Source organism: Mesoplodon densirostris, chromosome 4 (genome assembly GCF_025265405.1).
Source record: "Mesoplodon densirostris isolate mMesDen1 chromosome 4, mMesDen1 primary haplotype, whole genome shotgun sequence".
Lineage (NCBI taxonomy): Eukaryota > Metazoa > Chordata > Mammalia > Artiodactyla > Ziphiidae > Mesoplodon > Mesoplodon densirostris.
The window spans coordinates 3953208-3971947 of NC_082664.1; the positions used below are offsets into that span (position 1 = coordinate 3953208).

Here is an 18740-nt window from a genome sequence, read left to right on the forward strand (position 1 = left end):
CGGCGCCCAGGCGGGGTGGGCGACGACTACTCCCTCGGTGGACTGACAGCTTCTGCCGGGCAAGCAGCCCGGCGCTTCGTGTGCCATGGCATTCGGCCTCGGCCGTCCGGCACGGGCGAGACGGAGTCCGGAAAGGGAGCGAAACGGGCAGTGAGACCCTGAGGCGAGGGAGGGTGGCCCAGGGGCTGCGTGAGCGGCGGCGGGAAGGCCGAGGGAGGGGCGCGGGGCCGGGCAGCATCGTGGGCGGCGTCGCGGGACTCACCTCCCGCTGCAGCTCCTCCGGACTCTTCGGCCCGGCCGGGCCGGAGGAGGCAGGGATGAACTCCGAGCCGCGGGGACTGCCGGGAGCCCATTCCCTGGGAAACGGGGCCGGCACCGACGAGCGGCAGCGGCTCCGCCGGCGGCTAGAGCGGCATAGCCTCAGGAGGCCGTGGGCGGGACGGAAGTGACGTAGACGGACTTCCGGTGTGCGTGGGCGGGGCTCCGGGTCTCTTTCCTGGGATCTCTGCGGCCGGCATGGAAGGTGCGTGAGAAGGGCAACTAGCCGCAGGCAGGGAGGGTACCACTGTTATAGTTTGATCTTCGGGCTGAATGGCGGTCCGTCCCTTGCCCCAGCCCAGCCCGCTGGCCCCGATCAGGCTCTGCGGTCGGCCCGGGAGTCAGTTTTGCCGAGCCTCGATTTTTTCATGTGCAGAACGAGATGATGCAAAGGAGTGTCCCCAGATCCTGACACTCAAATTGTAATTGTCGTTATAAATTAGCACCAGCGGAGCACTTTCCCTGAACTCCCCTCAGAATTCCCGGCCACAGATCTTTCTGCTTGTAATAAAAGCTATCATTCAACGAGTGCTCGCTGTGCGCCAAGTCGTGTTCTAAGTACTTTCAGTGGATCAGCTCGTTTGAGGCGCACAGCGATCCCATGAAGTAACGTCAACAGGTGGGGAGTCGAGGCTCGGAAGGGATAAGTAACGTAGCCACTATGCTACTGCCCTGCCCTGTGATTGATAGCTGATCTCTTTCTCAGCTAGACTGTGAGTTTCTTGAAGTCAGAATATTGTTTTTGGTTCCTAAATATGTGCTGGGTATGGGTCAGACACGATGAATCACATGTGGTCCTCGCCCGCAAGGAGCCCCTAGTGGGGGAGGGAAACCCTTAGACGATTATAATACAGGTGGTAAGAGCTTTTTCTCCATTTAACACATTCTAGTCAGCACCTACTACGTGCTGAGATTATGAGAGGGACCAAGACAGTCTTAGTCCCTACTCTGGTGGAACTTAAGAGTCTATCAAGGAATGTACTAGACATTAAACAAGCAAATGCACTACACTGGTGAGTGTCATGAATGAAGCTGAATGAAGTACAGGGTGTTCTAGATATACAGTGCAGTGAGTCCTTACCCAACCTGCGGATCCAGGAGGACTTCTTTGTGGAAGTGACTTTCTAAAAACCTACATCAGATCATGTCACTTCCCAGCTCAAAGCTTACTGCTTGCTTTCCATTGACTTGGAATAAACCCAAACTTATTATCTTGGCCTATAAGTTTATAGCTGTCTGACTGTCTCCTCTCTCCATTTCATTCTAGCCACACTGTTCTTGTTCTTTTTTCACACTCACCAAGCTCATTCTCACCTTAGGGCCCCTGCTGTTGACTTCTCATCATTCACGTTTCAGCCTAAATGACAACGTCTCAGGGGTTCACGCTAACACAAGACCCTGTTTTATTTTGTGGCACTTACGATCTAAACTGATGATCATCTAATTGTCTGTTATCCACCTCATCTTTGGAAAGTAAGTTCCATGAAAATGGTCCTGGTCTATCTAATTTAGTCACTTCAGCCCCCACAGCTGGCATAATGTAGGCACTTGGTGAATATTGGTTAGTTGTATAAGTAAAGAGTGAATGAAAAATCAATATGATATTTAAAAGTGGAGCTCCTAGGTAGCCTAAGGATGGGGGCTGGTTGTCAGGGGAACCAACCATGTGATTAGAGAGCTGGAACTTTCAGTCCCACCCCCCCAAACCCCCATCTCCAGCAAGGCAAGAGAGGCTGGAGGTTAAATCAGTCACCAATTGTCAACCATTTAATCAATCCTGCCCATGTAATGAAGCCTCCATAAAAAAACAAAAGCAAAGGGTTGTGAGAGCTTCCATGTTGGTGAACAGGTGGAGACGCAGGGAGAGCGGCACTTGGAGAGAGCTTGTCAGCTCTGTACCCCTGCCCACGTACGTACCCTATGCATCTCTTCCATCTGGCTCTTCCTAGTAATCTAGGAAGTAAAATGTTTTCCTGAGTTTTCTGTGAGCCACTCTAGCAAATTAATCAAACCCCAGGGAGGGGGCGGTCTTTGGAACCTCCGACCTATAGCTGGTAGGTCAGGAGCACAGGTGACAACCTGGATTTGAGACAGGTGTCTAAAGTGGAGGCGTGGGAGGAGTCTTACAGGACTGAGTCATTAACTTGTGGAATCTGATGCCGTCTCCAGATAGATAGTGTCAGAATTGAATTTATTGCTTGGTGGTAGTGGGAAAAACACGTTGGAGAGGCCCTTGTGGTGATACACCCTATGCTGGATACTTGCCATGTGCCAGGCCCTCACACCCTCACAGCTTTACATATATGTATATGTTTTATTTGGGGGTTTTTTTGGCCATGCTGCGTGGCTTGTGGGATCTTAGTTTCCCTACCAAGGATCAAACCCACGCCCCCTACAGTGGAAGCGTGTGGAGTCCTAACCACTGGACTGCCAAGGAATTCCCAGCTTCATATATATTACCTGATCTTCACATCAACTCTTCGTAGTAGATATATTTTATCGCCGTTTTACAGATAGTCACATCGAGGCTCTGAGAGGTTAACTAACTTAACCCAAGATTGTACAAATGGCAGTGACAGAGCTGGGATTCAAACCCAGTCATTCTGGTCTTCAGAGTCTAGACTCCAAACTATACCGCCATTGTGTGTCCTGGATTCCTTAAGGGGCCTCTCTCAGAATTTGGACCTTATCCTGTGGGCCATGAGAAGCCTTTGAAGGATTCTAAGTAGAGAAGAAGAGAGGGCACAGGAGGGCTGGGAGGGCCCAAACAGCCTGAGTGGTCTGGGTGTTGCTTCCCACAGGAGCTGGGATCTGGGTGAGTCCTGGGGTATGGGCAGCATTAGCCCGAGGAAGGAAAGAGCTTTCTAGCAGAGAGAACTGCACATGCAAAGGACTTTTCAAGAGCTGCCAGTAGTTGACTTTAGCTAGAGATCGAGGGGCTTCAAGTTCGGGGTTGAGGTGAGTGTTGAGGCAGAGAAGGAGCCAGGTCCTGAAGGACTTTGGACCTCCTCCTGCATTCCTAGCGTGGAGGTCATCACTGCATCTCTGGGGTTCAGCCTTGTCAGTGTGTTGGAGTGATGAGCTCTGGTGACCCACAAAGCTCTGAGCAAACGTCCGGTATCAAATTTCCAGAGAATGGAGAATGGGCACGGTAAGGCAGGGGCATCGGAGCCTCACGGGGGAAAGACAGCTCCACCTCCTTCCCAACCTTTGAAAGTGGTCAGAGTGCTCGGGGTAAAACTTTGTGGAGCCGTTAAGCTTCGAGAGGATTCGTATATCTGGTGAGACCTAAAAACGTAAAAACAATTCTGTTTTGTCTTGTTGCAGGGACTTTCACATTCATCCACACGTCTTCATTTCCACGATGTGTTTTGTCCAGTGGATGTAGTGTCGCTGATAGTTTTACTGTTGCAAATTAGAACAGTTTGGGTTTTCCCCCCAACCGTGATCATGAATTTCATAATATTATTTTTCTTTTGCTCCCTATCAGCAAAGACTCTTGGAAGTGCAACGCCCAGAAAACCTGTCTTGTCTGTCAGTGCAAGGAAAATTAAGGACAATGCAGCCGATTGGCATAATTTAATCCTGAAATGGGAAGCCCTCAATGATGGAGGTTTTGCTACTGCAAATAATATTGCCAACCTGAAAATCAGTTTATTGTAAGTACCTACAAAGTGTGCTCTGTGTGCTTCACCCTTAAGGACTGGGCAGAAATTTCATGGCAGTCTTTTAGAATGGGAAGGGTAGTCTTCCCTTCATGGAACATGGATAAATTATATAAAGCGAAAAAGCAAGGGATAAAATGATGCATGCAAGTATGAACTGTGTGTGTACATTTTAAATGCAAAATTATACTACGAATTGTTCATGGTTACATCTGTATATATAATTATTAAAATGGATTGGAAGGATACAGACTCAGTTCATGACACTGGTATCTGCTAGGAAGAAGTTATCACTTCATAATGCTGCATTTTATTTCTGTGGTATCGTGATTTACAGTAAAAAAAATATATGTTTGGTCTTTGTCCCTGTTCCTGACACACGGCTCTTAACACCCTTACAATTTCCTTAGGGATATGAGCAATGGGAGAATCTTCAGTTATGCTGAGATTCGTTCTTTTGTTCTCCAGTTCCTGGAATAGCTCCAGAGTGATAAAGGGGAAAGGGGTCTCCTGTTATCATAACAAGCCCCTTTCTACCACACCTGAGATCGTGTTGATGAGGGGGCTTCTGGAAAACCCTAAGGAGGGAGGCAGCAACCAGGGGACTGGAGTTGGCGCTATCAGCCCCCCGCTTACCTCACCTCTGGGGGGTGAGAAAGGCTGGAAGTTGAATTAATCACCGATGGCCAATCACGTAATCAATCCTGCCTTCATAATGAAGCCTCCGTAAAAACCCAAAAGGACGGGGGTTTGGAGAGCTTCTGGCTTGGGGAACCAGAACGCTTCCATGTGCCTGAAGGGAAACGTACCCCAGACTCCTCAGGGTCGGAAGCTCCTCTGCCCGACCTTCCAGACCTTGCCTTGAGTACCTTTTGTCTACAGGTATATGAATAAAGGATATGAATAAAGGGTATTGGTATCCTTTAATATTCTTTGTAATAAACCAGTAGTCTAGAAAGTAAACTGTTTTCCTGAGTCCTGTGAGCTGGTCTAGCGAATTAATTGAATCCAAGGAGGGGGTCATGGGAACTTCCAATTGACAGCTGGCCCATCCTAAGCACAGGTAACAACCTGAGCGTGTGACTGGTGTCTGAAGTGGAGACGGGGACAGTCTTGCGGGACAGAGCCCCTAACCTGTGGCATCTGATACTGTCTCTGGTAGATAGTATCAGGATCGAGTTACATTGTAAGACACCCAGCTGGTGTCCGGAGAACCTGAGAATTGCTTGGTGTGGAGAACCTCCCCCCTCCCTTTGATGACCAGCTGTCAGAAGTAGAGAGGGGTACTCAGAGCAGAGGAGACACACAGGAGCATGTTTTCCCTTAGCAAGTTCTTCTAAAAAGACAAAGGAGTACAGACTGCCAACAAACACATGAAAGAATGCTCAACATCACTAATCATTAGAGAAATGCAAATCAAAACTACAATGAGGTATCATCTCACACCAGTCAGAATGGCCATCATCAAAAAATCTAGAAACAATAAATGCTGGAGAGGGTGTGGAGAAAAGGGAACACTCTTGCACTGTTGGTGGAAATGTGAATTGGTACAGCCACTATGGAGAACAGTATGGAGGTTCCTTAAAAAACTACAAATAGAACTACCATACAACCCAGCAATCCCACTACTGGGCATACACCCTGAGAAAACCATAATTCAAAAAGAGTCATGTACCACAATGTTCACTGCAGCTCTATTTACAATAGCCAGGACATGGAAGCAACCTAGGTGTCCATCATCAGATGAATGGATAAAGAAGATGTGACACATATGTACAATGGAATATTACTCAGCCATAAAAAGAAACGAAATTGAGTTATTTGTAGTGAGGTGGATGGACCTGGAGTCTGTTATACAGAGTGAAGTAAGTCAGAAAGAGAAAGACAAATACCGTATGCTAACACATATATATGGAATCTAAGAAAAAAAAATGTCATGAAGAACCTAGGGGTAGGACAGGAATAAAGACACAGACCTACTAGAGAATGGACTTGAGGATATGGGGAAGGGGAAGGGTAAGCTGTGACAAAGTGAGAGTGGCATGGACATATGTACACTACCAAATGTAAAATAGATAGCTAGTGGGAAGCAGCCACATGGCACAGGGAGATCAGCTCGGTGGTAGTTTGTGACCACCTACAGGGGTGGGATAGGGACGGTGGGAGGGAGGGAGACGCAAGAGGGAAGAGAGGGCTTCCATGGTGGCACAGTGGTTGAGAGTCCGCCTGCCGATGCAGGGAACACGGGTTCGTGCCCTGGTCCGGGAAGATCCCACATGCCGCTGAGCGGCTAGGCCCATGAGCCATGGCCGCTGAGCCTGCGTGTCCGGAGCCTGTGCTCTGCAACGGGAGAGGCCACAACAGTGAGAGGCCCGCGTACCACAAAAAAAAAAAAAAAAAAAGAGGGAAGAGAGATGGGAACATATGTATATGTATAACTGATTCACTGTTGTAAAGCAAAAACTAACACACCATTGTAAAGCAATTATACTCCAATAAAGATGTTTAAAAAAAAAGACAAAAGTTATAAAAAAAAACTGTTGGCAGTTGCCAATTCCAATTGGAAGATTTGCTTTACTGTTCTTGCACTTTCCTATATATATGTTTTTGTTTTTTTAATCAGCTTTGTTTATGCAAGGCCTCAAAAAATTTAAGCAAGACTCAAGCTTGTTCCTACTCACGAGAATCTTTAGTAAAATGTGAAAGATTTATATGATCTGAAGAGAAACGTAAGTATGGATCTATATATGTGTAGTTCTTTTTGTATTTTTGTTTTTTTCTTTTGCAGTACGTGGGCCTCTCACTGTTGTGGCCTCTCACGCTGCGGAGCACAGGCTCCGGACGCGCAGGCCCAGCGGCCACGGCTCACGGGCCCAGCCACTCCGTGGCATGTGGGATCTTCCCAGACCGGGGCACGAACCCGTGTCCCCTGCATCAGCAGGCGGACTCTCAACCACTGTGCCACCAGAGAAGCCCCTATATATGTGTAGTTTTAATTTCTCAAAGTTGTAATTATATATTTGTTTATCTTTGTCTACTGGCCAGAGTCTGGAGTCTTAACTTTCTGGGCCCCTGGCTCTTTCCAGTTCTTTCAAACACATCACACACGTCGGCCCTCTGCCGCCTTTTCCTGCTCAGCAAGTTCCATGAAACAGTTCTTACCTTACTGCATAAGATGCTCTCTGATATTTTCTATCCTAATGTTTAATTTTTTTCCTTAAATTTCTTTTTTTTTTTTTTTGGCCGTGCCGCACATCATGTGGGATCTTAGTTCCCCGACCAGGGATCCAACCCATGTCCCCTGCAGTGGAAGCACAGAGTTTCAACCACTGAACCACCAGGGAAGTCCCTAATTTTGTTCCTTAATTGTTGATTGTGGCCCCACTAGATTAATTTCAGGCGCTGTGGGTCACAGCCTTCCGTTTACAAAACGCATTCCTAGCTGGTGGATTCTGAGGAAATGATCTGTGTCTTACCCGCTGAGGATGCCACAGGGCTGGATTGAATTGACTTGTTCTAGGGCAGAACTGAGTAGCGGATGGACATATTTGTTGTATATATAAATAACATGTAAACGTGATGACGTGAAACGACGCCAATGAAAAAAGTCGATGATGACATAAGTACATGGATATTGAGTTCTCAAGCGTTCATCACAAGGAAATGCGGCGAGCCTGTGGAGTGTATTTTGTTTCCACTCTTTTCCATCTTGTCCAGGAGCAAAGACACGGTAGGATTAGAGAGCAGCAGCCTGGCTTCTGATGAAAATGCAGAAAAGGAGCACCCAGAGTACAGCAGGGAGCTCGAGATGCTGTGCGAGGGGCTGCAGACCACCCTGGATGCTTTGGTAAGGTGCAGGGATCCTCGGGTGTCGCGGTTGCACAAGCGCCTTGCAGCGTTCCACGTGGTTGGTCGTGCCTTCCTTCACGAAGCTTTCGTTTTTCCTTCCTCAACCTCCTCCATTGGTCTCTCTCGCTCTACGTGTCCCATAAATCTTGTTTCCCAAGAAGCTGTCCTAGACCTTGGTTCTTTTGGTCCTGCGTGTTGCCAGGGCAATTTCACGCACCCCCAGGCTCCACAGGATGTGTGTCAGGCTTTGGGGACCCTGCAGGCACTCTCACCTCTACTCAGCAATGGTACGGAGGCTAGTGGGTGCGGCTGTGTCCCCATAAAACTCTATTTATGGATGCTGAACTTTGCATTTCAGATAATTTTCACGTGTCACAAAATATTCTGCTTTTGATTTTTTTTTTCAACCACTTAAAAATGTAAAACCCATTCTTAGCTCAAGGGACACACAGAAATAGGCTTTGAGCTGGATTGGGCCTGTGAGCCTTGATCTCGCACATAAGAGATGCTCTTATATGTTTGTTTAACTAAAGTCTGGGTGTCAGTACCCACCATGCTGGCCACCACATGTGCACAAAACACCTCATCTCAACCAGACACAGGAATAAGGTTTTGCACATCTTTGAACTAACTAACTAAAGCTTCCCACAAACATAGAAACTCTGTATCGTTTAACCTTTCTTTTTTTGGGGGGAGTACGCGGGCCTCTCACTGTTGTGGCCTCTCCCGTTGCGGAGCACAGGCTCCGGACGCACAGGCTCAGCGGCCATGGCTCAGGGCCCCAGGCGCTCCGCAGCATGTGGGATCTTCCCGGACCGGTGCATGAACCCGTGTCCCCTGCATCGGCAGGCGGACTCTCAACCACTGAGCCACCAGGGAAGCCCCCGTTTAACCTTTCTTGATGGAAATGTTTCACATGTTTTACATGCTTCCTTGCCTTTTTAAACAGAATATGTCAAATATAATTGTATTTCTTCAAGGTACCACTTATTCAAAGTTAGGGTTCCACATATTATGAGACAGACTATAGGTTTAAGAATTTTTCAGGAAGAAGCTCTGCCCTTTTAAACCTCACATCCATTGTAAGATGTAATGGTTTCTGAAACATTAAAATGAGAAAAATAAATAGTGCATTGAGAACATTTTGGTGATTTAGCCTTTTCTTTGATTGAGATGCAATACTGTCTTCAGGATATTTTGCTGTGTATGGGGCTATTTGTCTCCTCTAAATAAATGATTAGGTTTTTGTAGTTGTCCCGTCTGTTTTGTGATGCTGCCTTCGGGTTGTACTGTGATAAGAAACACTTGCCCCCCTGCCCAGGCTCTCCACCTGGTGCTCAAGCAGGAACAAGACAGGCCTGGGTCATCAGTCACTTTGTTTTAAGCCCCACTCACAGGAAGGCTGGAGGATAAGGTGTGTGGCTTGGTGTTCTCTTTGTTTTATCTCCAGGTTCACAGCTGTGTCTCCAGTAGTTGAGTTCTAGACCTAGACTTCTGGACCAGTAGAGAATTAACACAGGCAGAGTAATCAATCGAAATTTCCAGAACGACCCAATTGAAAACTGACCACATGTATGTTTTTTCCCCAAATTAACCCATTTGATTATGGCAAGTGGTTTTGTTTGGACCAAGCATGGGCACACATATTGCTTGAAAGAAAAGAAACTGAATGGCTAAGTTCCTATATTGAAATATTTTATTTATTTACTTCCTGGCCACACTTAGCTTTTTTTTAATTAATTAATTAATCTATTTATTTATTTATTTATTTTTGGCTGCTTTGGGTCTTCGTTGCTGCGCATGGGCTCTCTCTAGTTGCGACGAGTGGGGGCTACTCTTCCTTGTGGTGCGTGGGCCTCTCATTGCGGTCGCTTCTCTTGCTGCAGAGCACGGGCTCTAGGTGCGTGGGCTTCAGTAGTTGTAGTACGTGGGCTCAGTAGTTGTGGCTCGCGGGCTCTAGAGTGCAGGCTCAGTAGTTGTGGCACACGGGCTTAGTTGCTCCGTGGCATGTGGGATCTTTCTAGACCAGGGCTCAAACCCGTGTCCCCTGCATTGGCAGGTGGATTCTTAACAACTGCACCACCAGGGAAGTCCCACACTTAGCTTTTAATTGTCAATTTTTGTTGTTGTTGTTTTACTGAAGTATAGTTGATTTCCAGTGTTGTGTTAGTTTCTGGTGTACAGCAAAGTGATTCAGTTAGACATATAAATACATATTCTTTCTCATATCCTTTTCCATTATGGTTTATTACGGGATATTGAATATAGTTCCCTGTGTGTACTGGAATACTTTAAACAGCCAACAGAGTTAAGCACACGATGCTGGGCTCGGTCGTTTGTCGTTAGATGTGGCAACACTCCCACCAGAACCTCTTCATCCGTCACCTTCCGTCTTCCTTTCTGGCATAAAACATTTCACAGAATCCCCAAACTGGGTTAAAATGAGAAACACTTTTGCCATATACTAATGTGACTTTTATAAAATGTGAAAACCCTGGGAAGGGTTTTGTTTCTAAATGCCATTTGGCTTTCTTTAGCTCACAAGTCCTCATTTATAACTCTATACATATGCACACCTCATTAGGGAAGAGCGTCTGCGCGGGACGAGGAGGAAGACGCATTTTGCCTTCCGTTTCAGGCATGTCAGGAAGGACTGGCTGGTTTTACTTGTCCATCCTTGGTTCTCCCCATTCTTAAGTGGCTTGTCGGGTACCACGGGACCCCTTCCTCCGTCCCACTGACCCGCACGGAGGAGGGACGGCCTGGGAGGGTGTTAGGAGGTAGAGTCAAGGTCCAGAACATCCAGCCAGCGGCTTGATGGACTGAACAGTAACAGGTGACACGTCCTGTCCCTGGTCCCTCTACCCACAGCACGGGTCCAGGGTTAGGGGGCGTGGCCTGGCAGGGCAGCTGAAAGTGGCTGCAAGGTTTTAGGTGACCGCGTGCCCATAGTGACCTGAGTTCCCGAGGTCTTCAGACAAAGCCTGAGCTGACCACGGGTGCTAGTTGTCAGGCCCCAAAGTTCTGCTCCAGTGAATTTATTCTATTTTAAAGTGGTTTCAGGGACTTCCCTGGCAGTCCAGTGGTTAAGACTCTGCACTTTCACTGCCAGGGGTCTGGGTTCGATCTCTGGTCGGGGAACTAAGATCCCGCAAGCCATACAGCGTGGCCAAAATATAAAGTAAAATAAAGTGATTTGAGACTTACGTCTCATTCTTAGGTTCAAAACCAATGTTGATGTTATAAGGATATTGATATTATTTTTCCTATTTTCCTCCATCCTTTAGAGAGAATGTTTTCCCAGACTTGACTTTGTCTTGAATCTGACATTGGTAGAGGGTGGAGGCACCCTTGTCCCTAAGCTGGACGAACATCTCGAGGTGTGGGCTGTTGGCTTTGGGAGGGGACGTGGAGCTGAGAGCGTGTCCAGCTGCTGTCACTTTAGGGCTGCACGTGCGTGAGACTTTGGTACCGTCATTGATGGATGAGCCCCAGCATGGGGCTGGCACCTCTCGCCCGGCGGTGTCAAGCCTCCAGGATTTTCTTGCCTCTCCTGACCTTCATCAGCTTTTCTTAGCATTAGGTAGAGCTGCTGCAGGACACAGAGGAGAGAGCTTAGGATTGGGTGTCAAGAGACTTGGGCTCGGAAAGCATGATATCAAGTCCTGGCCTTGTCCTTCCCTAGCTCAGCAACCTTGAGAGTTTTCCCACCTGTGGTACGGAAATGAGGAGTCCTGCCTCTCGGGGTTGGGTCAAGTGAAATATCGAACCTGGAAAGATTTGGGAAAGGAGTCTAGTCCTTTAAAAATGAATGTTTGCTAAATTTAGTGCATGCCTCTTCAGATGTAATTGGAGGGTGGTTAAAGGACTAAGTGCAAGGAATTAAGATTTTGGCGATTTATTTATCTTTGCTTATACCCCCTGTGTACATAAAGCTAACTCCATACTTAGGACCTAGACTTGTGGTCTTAGTAAACCCATGCTACTGATATCTGGAACCTCTGTTACGTCACCCATTTGTTTTACTTAACAAACCCTTACGTAGCTCTGACCAGGTGCTCCACAAGTACTAACTTAGTCTCCCGACCCCCTGTGGAAGCAGGCACTTTGTGCCGCAGCACGGAGCCTGGCGTACACTGAGGCACCGACCATGTCACGTCCTCACCATCTCCTTCCTGTGTGAAGTGTGTAGGGCTGCCTTTCGTTATTACCATTTATAAACAAGGAAACAAGCCTCAAAGAGGTTTCAGTAAACTGGAAAAAGAGCAGGACCCTGTGGGGCTCCTGGGCACGGAAGCCTTTCCATCCCCCGTTTCTTGTTTGTAGACAGGACTCCAGCCTCCATGACCTTTCCTGAGTTCCAAAGGGCAGGTTCAAACAGTTGCTGAGCAAAAGAAGAGCAGCCAAGAAACCACCTGAGGCAAGATTAAAGGGACCAGAGAAGCTCATTAAGATTAGAAGAGGGGAGCTTCCCTGGTGGCGCAGTGGTTGGGAGTCTGCCTGCCGATGCAGGGGACGCGGGTTCGTGCCCCGGTCCGGGAAGATCCCACATGCCGCGGAGCGGCTGGGCCCGTGAGCCATGGCCGCTGAGCCTGTGCATCCGGAGCCTGTGCTCCGCGACGGGAGAGGCCACAACAGTGAGAGGCCCGCATACCGCAAAAAAAAAAAAAAAAAAAAAAAAGATTAGGAGAGGACCACCTGAGACCAGATTAAAGGAGTGCAGGCCCCACACACACTCTAGTTTTATCAGCACCTCCACCCTTGAACTGTTGCTATAAAACCCCTCATCCAATCCTCCTGGGTTGGGGACACATAGGTTTTCAGGGCAGGAGCCTGCTGTGTCCCCCTTTGCCTGGCAAAGCAATAAAGCTATTCTTTCCTACTTCACCCAAAACTCTGTCTCCGAGGTTTGACTCGACACTGGTGCACAGAGGCCAAGCTTTTGGCATTAAACTCAAAGGCAGTTCATAAGAGTCAGAAATGAGGGACTTCCCTGGTTGGTACCAGTGGTTAAGAATCCGCCTGCCAAGGCAGGGGACGCGGGTTTGATCCCTGGTGTCCAGGAAGATCCCACATGCCGCGGAGCAACTAAGCCCGTGTGCCACAACTACTGAGCCTGCGCTCTAGAGCCCATGAGCCACAACTACAGAGCCGGTGCGCCTAGATCCTGTGCTCCACAATGAGAGAAGCCACTGCAATGAGAAGTCCGCGCACGGCAATGAAGAGTAGCCCCCGCACGCAGCAACGAAGACCCAACACAGCCAAAGATTAATTAATTAATTAATTAATTAGAGAAAAAAGAGTCAGAAATGAGCTCATTTAATGCCTCTTCTCCTCTCATTCCATAAAAGCGAGAGCCTGCCTTGCCACCCCTCCAGGTCTTTGGTGCTAAAAAATTAGTGATGTTCGGAAATCTTAATGAAGCAGGACCCAGCATGCTTCCTCTTCTCCAGCACTGGAGATGTGGGCTTATATTACTGAAGTAATCCAAATTAGTGAACTCGTAGCAAGTGTCAGTCTCCTTCTCCCTGGAAATTTGATGCACATGGAGTTAACGGTGTTGGATCATTGGACTTACGATCTCAACAGACTTACATTTCTTAGCTTTGAAATCTTAAGAGTTATTGAATCTAAGACAGGATTTCAAATAATAATCTCATATTCTAAATTAATATCTTTTCAGACCAAAATACAGTTGAAAATGGAAAAGCTGTCTTCCACTACCAAGGGGATTTGTGAACTAGAAGATTTCCATTACAGGGAGGAGAGAAGACGCCCCCCCCTGTTCCACACGTGGCCCACAGCCTATTTTTGTAAGTATTTCTTTCTGCATTGATTTTCAAGGGTAGGTTACGAGAGCATTTGGTGTCATTTAGATCTGGCCCTCTAAGAAGTCGACAGGCTTTGAAATTCAACTGAAGAGGATCCATTGGGAAGGAAGGAGATGAGGACGTCTTAGAGGAGTGTTTCTTCTTGCCTTTAATTACCTACTAATCAGCAAAGAATATTAAATGTAATTAGAGACCCATGAAGCAAGTTGCCATTATTAGCCCTTTAAGGCCAACGGGGAGAATGCACTTTGCCTCCTCTGTAGAGGCAGAAATCTCGTTTTTGTTTTTCAAGAAGGATGGGTTTTTGCTTTTTGTTTTGTTTTATTTAAAAAGTACATGGGGGGGGGTCCCTTCAGCCCGCCCCATGGAAGAAGACTGCTGGGAAAACAAGCTCCATTACTGAAATAAGCTGTGAGGTAAGGGCCGTTTTTTTGCTTTATTAGTTTAAAAGAAGGACTAAGCTATTTGATGTTGCTCTGAGACTTAAATAAGGGGGAAAATCACCTAATGTAACGTGTTTATGGAACACCGTCAGTTTGAGGTCAGTCTGCTATGTATAATGATTGCCAGTTCCTAAGAGTCGAGTGGAAAGGTAACAGGTACTTTTTAATTTCATGACACTTATTTACCATGTTATGTGATTCTAATCTGCACTGGCTGGAGCCCTTCTTCCTCTTGTGTTGTCGCTGACTCTAGCTTTTAAGGAGGAGCTTTGCAAAGTCCCTGGCTGTCCAGTGGTTAAGACTCAGTGCTTTCACTTCGGAGGGTGCGGGTTCCACCCCTGGTCTGGGAATTAAGGTCCCGCAAGCTGCGCAGCATGGCCCCCCCAAAAAAGTGGCGGGTCTTCCCTAGTCAGGGGTACCCCCTTGAATGCCACTGTTCAAGGATGGCTCGCGTTCCTTTCAGACGAGGTCTCCCGCAAGCTCTCCGACATGTACGGCCGGGAGCTCCGCCTGAAGCGCACCGTCGTGGAGCAGCTGGCGCACACGGCCGACCGTGACCTGGCCCTGAGCTACCTGTCCATGTGGCTGCACCAGCCGTACCTGGAGGGCGACAGCAGGCTGCTTCTGGAAAGCCTGCTGCTTGAAACCGGGCACCGAGCGCTGTGACCTCCCAACGCGGCTCCTCCAGGCTGCTCCCACGGCGGACGGTCTTTCGGGTGGGCCCTGTGTCGCACCCCGGGGTCACACCCTGTGCTCTGGCACAGCCACCCACTGACCTTAGGATCTTCCAGACCTGATCATTTCACCAGCTCTGCGGTTATCACTGCTGCCTGCCATCCACCACTCAGCGTCATCGGCACCTATTGTGAATGTGTCACTATGAAGACTTCTGCCCGAAATAAATGAGTTCCTCAACGGAATGACTAAGTGATCTTGTTCTTGTAAATTAGGTGTATTTTACATAGATGACATTTATTTAGAAAATCCCTGGTTTAATATGTGTGCGTACTGTTTAAACTGTGGGACCGTATTAGTTTTATAATCACAACTAATCTTTCAAGTACCGTAGAGTCACTGAGCAAAGACCAGCGTCATGGAAATGAAAGCTGCCTACCAAACAAGGACCCCTGTTTTTGTACGGAGGCTGTGACAGGCCAAGTGAAGTGTCTTCCCTGTCATTCTCTGGGCATAAGTCCTGTAGTTTGGCAATATTTGCAACCAGATATCCGGAGTCAGTCCTGCCCTTGCTCCCCAGAAACAGAAATCTAAGAAACTTCATGCTGTGTGATACAGGATGTAGCCTCATGACAATGAGCTTCTAGCGTCCTAGGCAAAGAAAGAAAATATTCCCAAAAGAAAAGACTTTATATATCATGGGAATGTATTTTGAGCGAAAGGATATCTCACTGTGTAAGTTGGCATAGCCAAAGCATTTAAAGGCAACGTGTCTTAGAATTTCTCTTTCCTTTGCAGTATTTATTAAAATCTAACCATCAGAAAAGCAGCCTGTCAGATGTCCTGCAGTCTGGAAACCGCCTGGTCAGCATTCGGCAAGACTGGCACCCTGCCCCCTGCTTCCTGCAGCTTAGACAGCAGGCTGCAGTCCTGAGCCAGACAGGCGGGACAGGGCCCTCCGAGGCACGAGGTCAGTTTTATGTTTGGGGTGGGGGGTGGTACTTAAAGAAGAAATGCTCTTCAGAGGAGACCCTGAAGAATTTCTAGCCCTTTCTAGGACATTTCCTGTGTTCGTGATGCCTCGTCCTCAGACACCCAGGTTGCCCAGAAGAACTAATGGAAACGATCAATGCTGCTGATGCCAAAACCCCACCTCTGTGCACTAGCGCTGAATTGAATCTCGGAGACAGAGTTTAGGGTGAAGTAGAAAAGAATAGCTTTATTGCTTTGCCAGGCAAAGGGGGCCACAGCGGGCTAATGCCCTCAAAACTGTGTGTCCCAACCTGGGGTGGGGTTGCTGATAAGGATGAGAGTGTGTGCAGGGCTCTCGTTCCTTCAGTCCAAATATCATCTGGCATCAGGTGGTATCATCAAACTGTGGCCTCTCTGGAATAAAGAGTGCTTCATCAAGTAGTTAAAGTCTTCTATTTGTTGGGGGTTTTAGATCTGCAGAAGAGCTCGAAGGTATTGTTATCTGTATCCCTTGAGGAGGAACCAGGACCCTGCCCTAAGGCTGCACTATTGTTTCTTTTTCTTTCTTTTTTTTAGATGTTGGGGGTAGGAGGGTTTTTTAAAATTAATTAGTTTATTTATTTTGCTGCGTTGGGTCTTCGTTTCTGCACGAGGGCTTTCTCTAGTTGCAGCGAGCGGGGGCTACTCTTTGTTGCAGCGCGCGGGCTTCTCATTGAGGTGGCTTCTCTTGTTGCAGAGCATGGGCTCTAGAGTGCAGGCTCAGTAGTTGTGGTGCACGGGCTTAGTTGCTCCGCGGCATGTGGAATCTTCCTGGACCAGGGCTCGAACCCATGTCCCCTGCATTGGCAGCCAGATTCTTAACCACTGAGCCACCAGGACCACTGAGCCACCAGGGAAGTCCCTAATGCCACTTTTTTTTAAAGCAGATATTCATTTTTAATTAATTAATTAATTAATTAATTAATTGTTTGTTTTTGGCTGTGTTGGGTCTTCGTTTCTGTGCAAGGGCTTTCTCCAGTTACCACAAGCGAGGGCCACTCTTCATCGCAGTGCGCGGGCCTCTCACTATCGCGGCCTCTCTTGTTGCGGAGCACAGGCTCCAGACGTGCAGGCTGAGTAGTTGTGCTCATGGTCCTAGTTGCTCCATGGCATGTGGGATCTTCCCAGATCAGGGCTCGAACCCGTGTCCCCTGCATTAGCAGGCAGACTCTCAACCACTGCGCCACCAGGGAAGCCCAGCACTGTTGTTTCCTGACTGCTCCTCCCTTGTCTCTGCATCCCCTCCGTTCCCTGATTAGCGACTGTTTGAACCTGCCCTTTGGAACTCGGGGAAGGCCATGGAGGCTGAACGAAACCAATTTCCTACAAACAAGAAATGGGTGACATGGAAGGACTTGTGCCCAGGAGTCCCACAGGGTCCTGCTCCGTTTCACTGAAAAGGACAAGTGAATGAGCCAAGTGTCCAGTGGCATTAGCCCAGGGGTCCCTCACACAACGGAAGAGGCATCAGATTGATGGAAGAGCTCTCGGCTGTTGAGTTTGCTGAGTTCCAAAGTCATTACACAACCAAAGGACAATTTCTATCTGAAAGGAGCAATGAAGCCATTGGAGAACCCATATTGGACTTCTAAGCATAGTGGATTGATCACCAAATATCTCCTCTGCCTCTGGAAATCTTGTGAAATAGACAGTAAAGAAATACTAACAGGTAGAATCCACAAAACAGAACTGGGTTGGGGAAGCGGTTCAAGATGAATTCACGACAAGTACATTTAATGAAAACTAAAAAAAAAATTCCCTCTCTCCCTCTTTCCAGGAAACACAAAAGCTTACACAAACCATGAAAGTAATCACAAGGTACCGAATACAGGGCTTCCCTCGTGGCACAGCGGTTGAGAGTCCGCCTGCCGATGCAGGGGACACGGGTTCGTGCCCCGGTCCGGGAAGATCCCACATGCCGCGGAACGGCTGGGCCCGTGAGCCACGGCCGCTGAGCCTGCGCGTCCGGAGCCTGTGCTCCGCAACGGGAAAGGCCACAACAGTGAGAGGCTCGCGTACTGCAAAAACAACAACAACAACAACAAAAAAGGTACCGAACACAGCACAGCTGTGAACAACAGTGCATGTCATCAGTGATAACGTGACCTCTGTTGACCAACCACTCATGCTATTCACCAAATATTCCCAGACTCCTGCCTTCCCGGCCTGTGGACAGCCTGCACTTCAGTGCCCTCGGGGTTGGGTGGGACCGTGTGGCCACTGAGGTGCCTCTCGTGGTGGGTCTAACCTCTCCTGGAGCTCCCTCCCTCTGGTGGCGCCACCAGCAGTGCCTGAGATGTGGCTGCCCCTGCCGCGTCCCCCACGACCTCCGAGTGACATGACTTGTGAGCAGGAGACACACCCCTTCGTTGTTTCAAGCTGCTGAGGCTTTCCAGAGCCGTCACTACCGCCTCTCCAGACTGACCCGAAGCAATTTTGACCACTCTAGGGGGAGGCGTTTGGCTGGTCCTCCTTTAGTATTGATTCTCCGCTTCATTTAAGGGTTACCTGGCTATGGCTACCAGTTGAGGAGGAGGTTTCAGAGCCTTTTTTGGCAGCAAGGTGTGGCCAAGGACCAGTGAGATGTGAGCAGAGGCCTTGTGTGCATCTCCCAGGTCACAGCCCTCACAGGCTGAGCGCGCTCCTTGGCTCCTTCTCTCTGCAGGGGATGGAGCAGACATACAGGGCAGTGAACCTTGAGACCTCTGGGAAGAGGGCCACCCTTGGTGCGTTAGTGACCTGGGTCTGGACCACCTCTGGAGCACAGCCACTCAACTCCCTGAATGCCCACCGGCTCACGTTTTTACTTGAGAGGTGCCATGCTCTGGATATGTCCCCCCAAGTGCGTGTGTTGAAGTCCTAACCCCCACGCTCCAGGCCCCCAGGACTGGACCCCCAGTGGTTTCGCACGGCCCTGGGTTCCCCAGAAGTGCCCCTGAGTCCACAGG

At 48.4% G+C, this 18740-nt stretch overlaps 2 protein-coding genes and 1 non-coding gene across 6 annotated transcripts in view; 1 reads left to right on the forward strand and 2 right to left on the reverse strand.

Moving 5' to 3' along the window:
• Window positions 1-445, reverse strand: part of TECPR2 (tectonin beta-propeller repeat containing 2) — a 98291-nt gene extending 97846 nt beyond the window's left edge. For all 4 annotated transcript variants that reach the window (XM_060095603.1, XM_060095599.1, XM_060095600.1 and 1 more), the window contains exon 1: window positions 263-445. The gene's annotated coding sequence lies outside the window, so the exon portion shown is untranslated. The remainder of the gene's footprint in view (window positions 1-262) is intronic.
• On the forward strand, window positions 218-15573 carry CINP (cyclin dependent kinase 2 interacting protein). The gene is made up of 5 exons (XM_060095605.1): window positions 218-523; window positions 3809-3977; window positions 7701-7830; window positions 13516-13645; window positions 14570-15573. The coding sequence occupies exons 1-5, from the start codon at window positions 517-519 to the stop codon at window positions 14770-14772; spliced, it is 639 nt and encodes a 212-aa protein (XP_059951588.1). The 5' UTR covers window positions 218-516; the 3' UTR covers window positions 14773-15573.
• On the reverse strand, window positions 6605-6720 carry LOC132489847 (U5 spliceosomal RNA). Its single transcript, XR_009532215.1, has one exon. It is a non-coding gene; the product is annotated as a U5 spliceosomal RNA (small nuclear RNA).
• Window positions 15574-18740: the final 3167 nt, after the last annotated feature.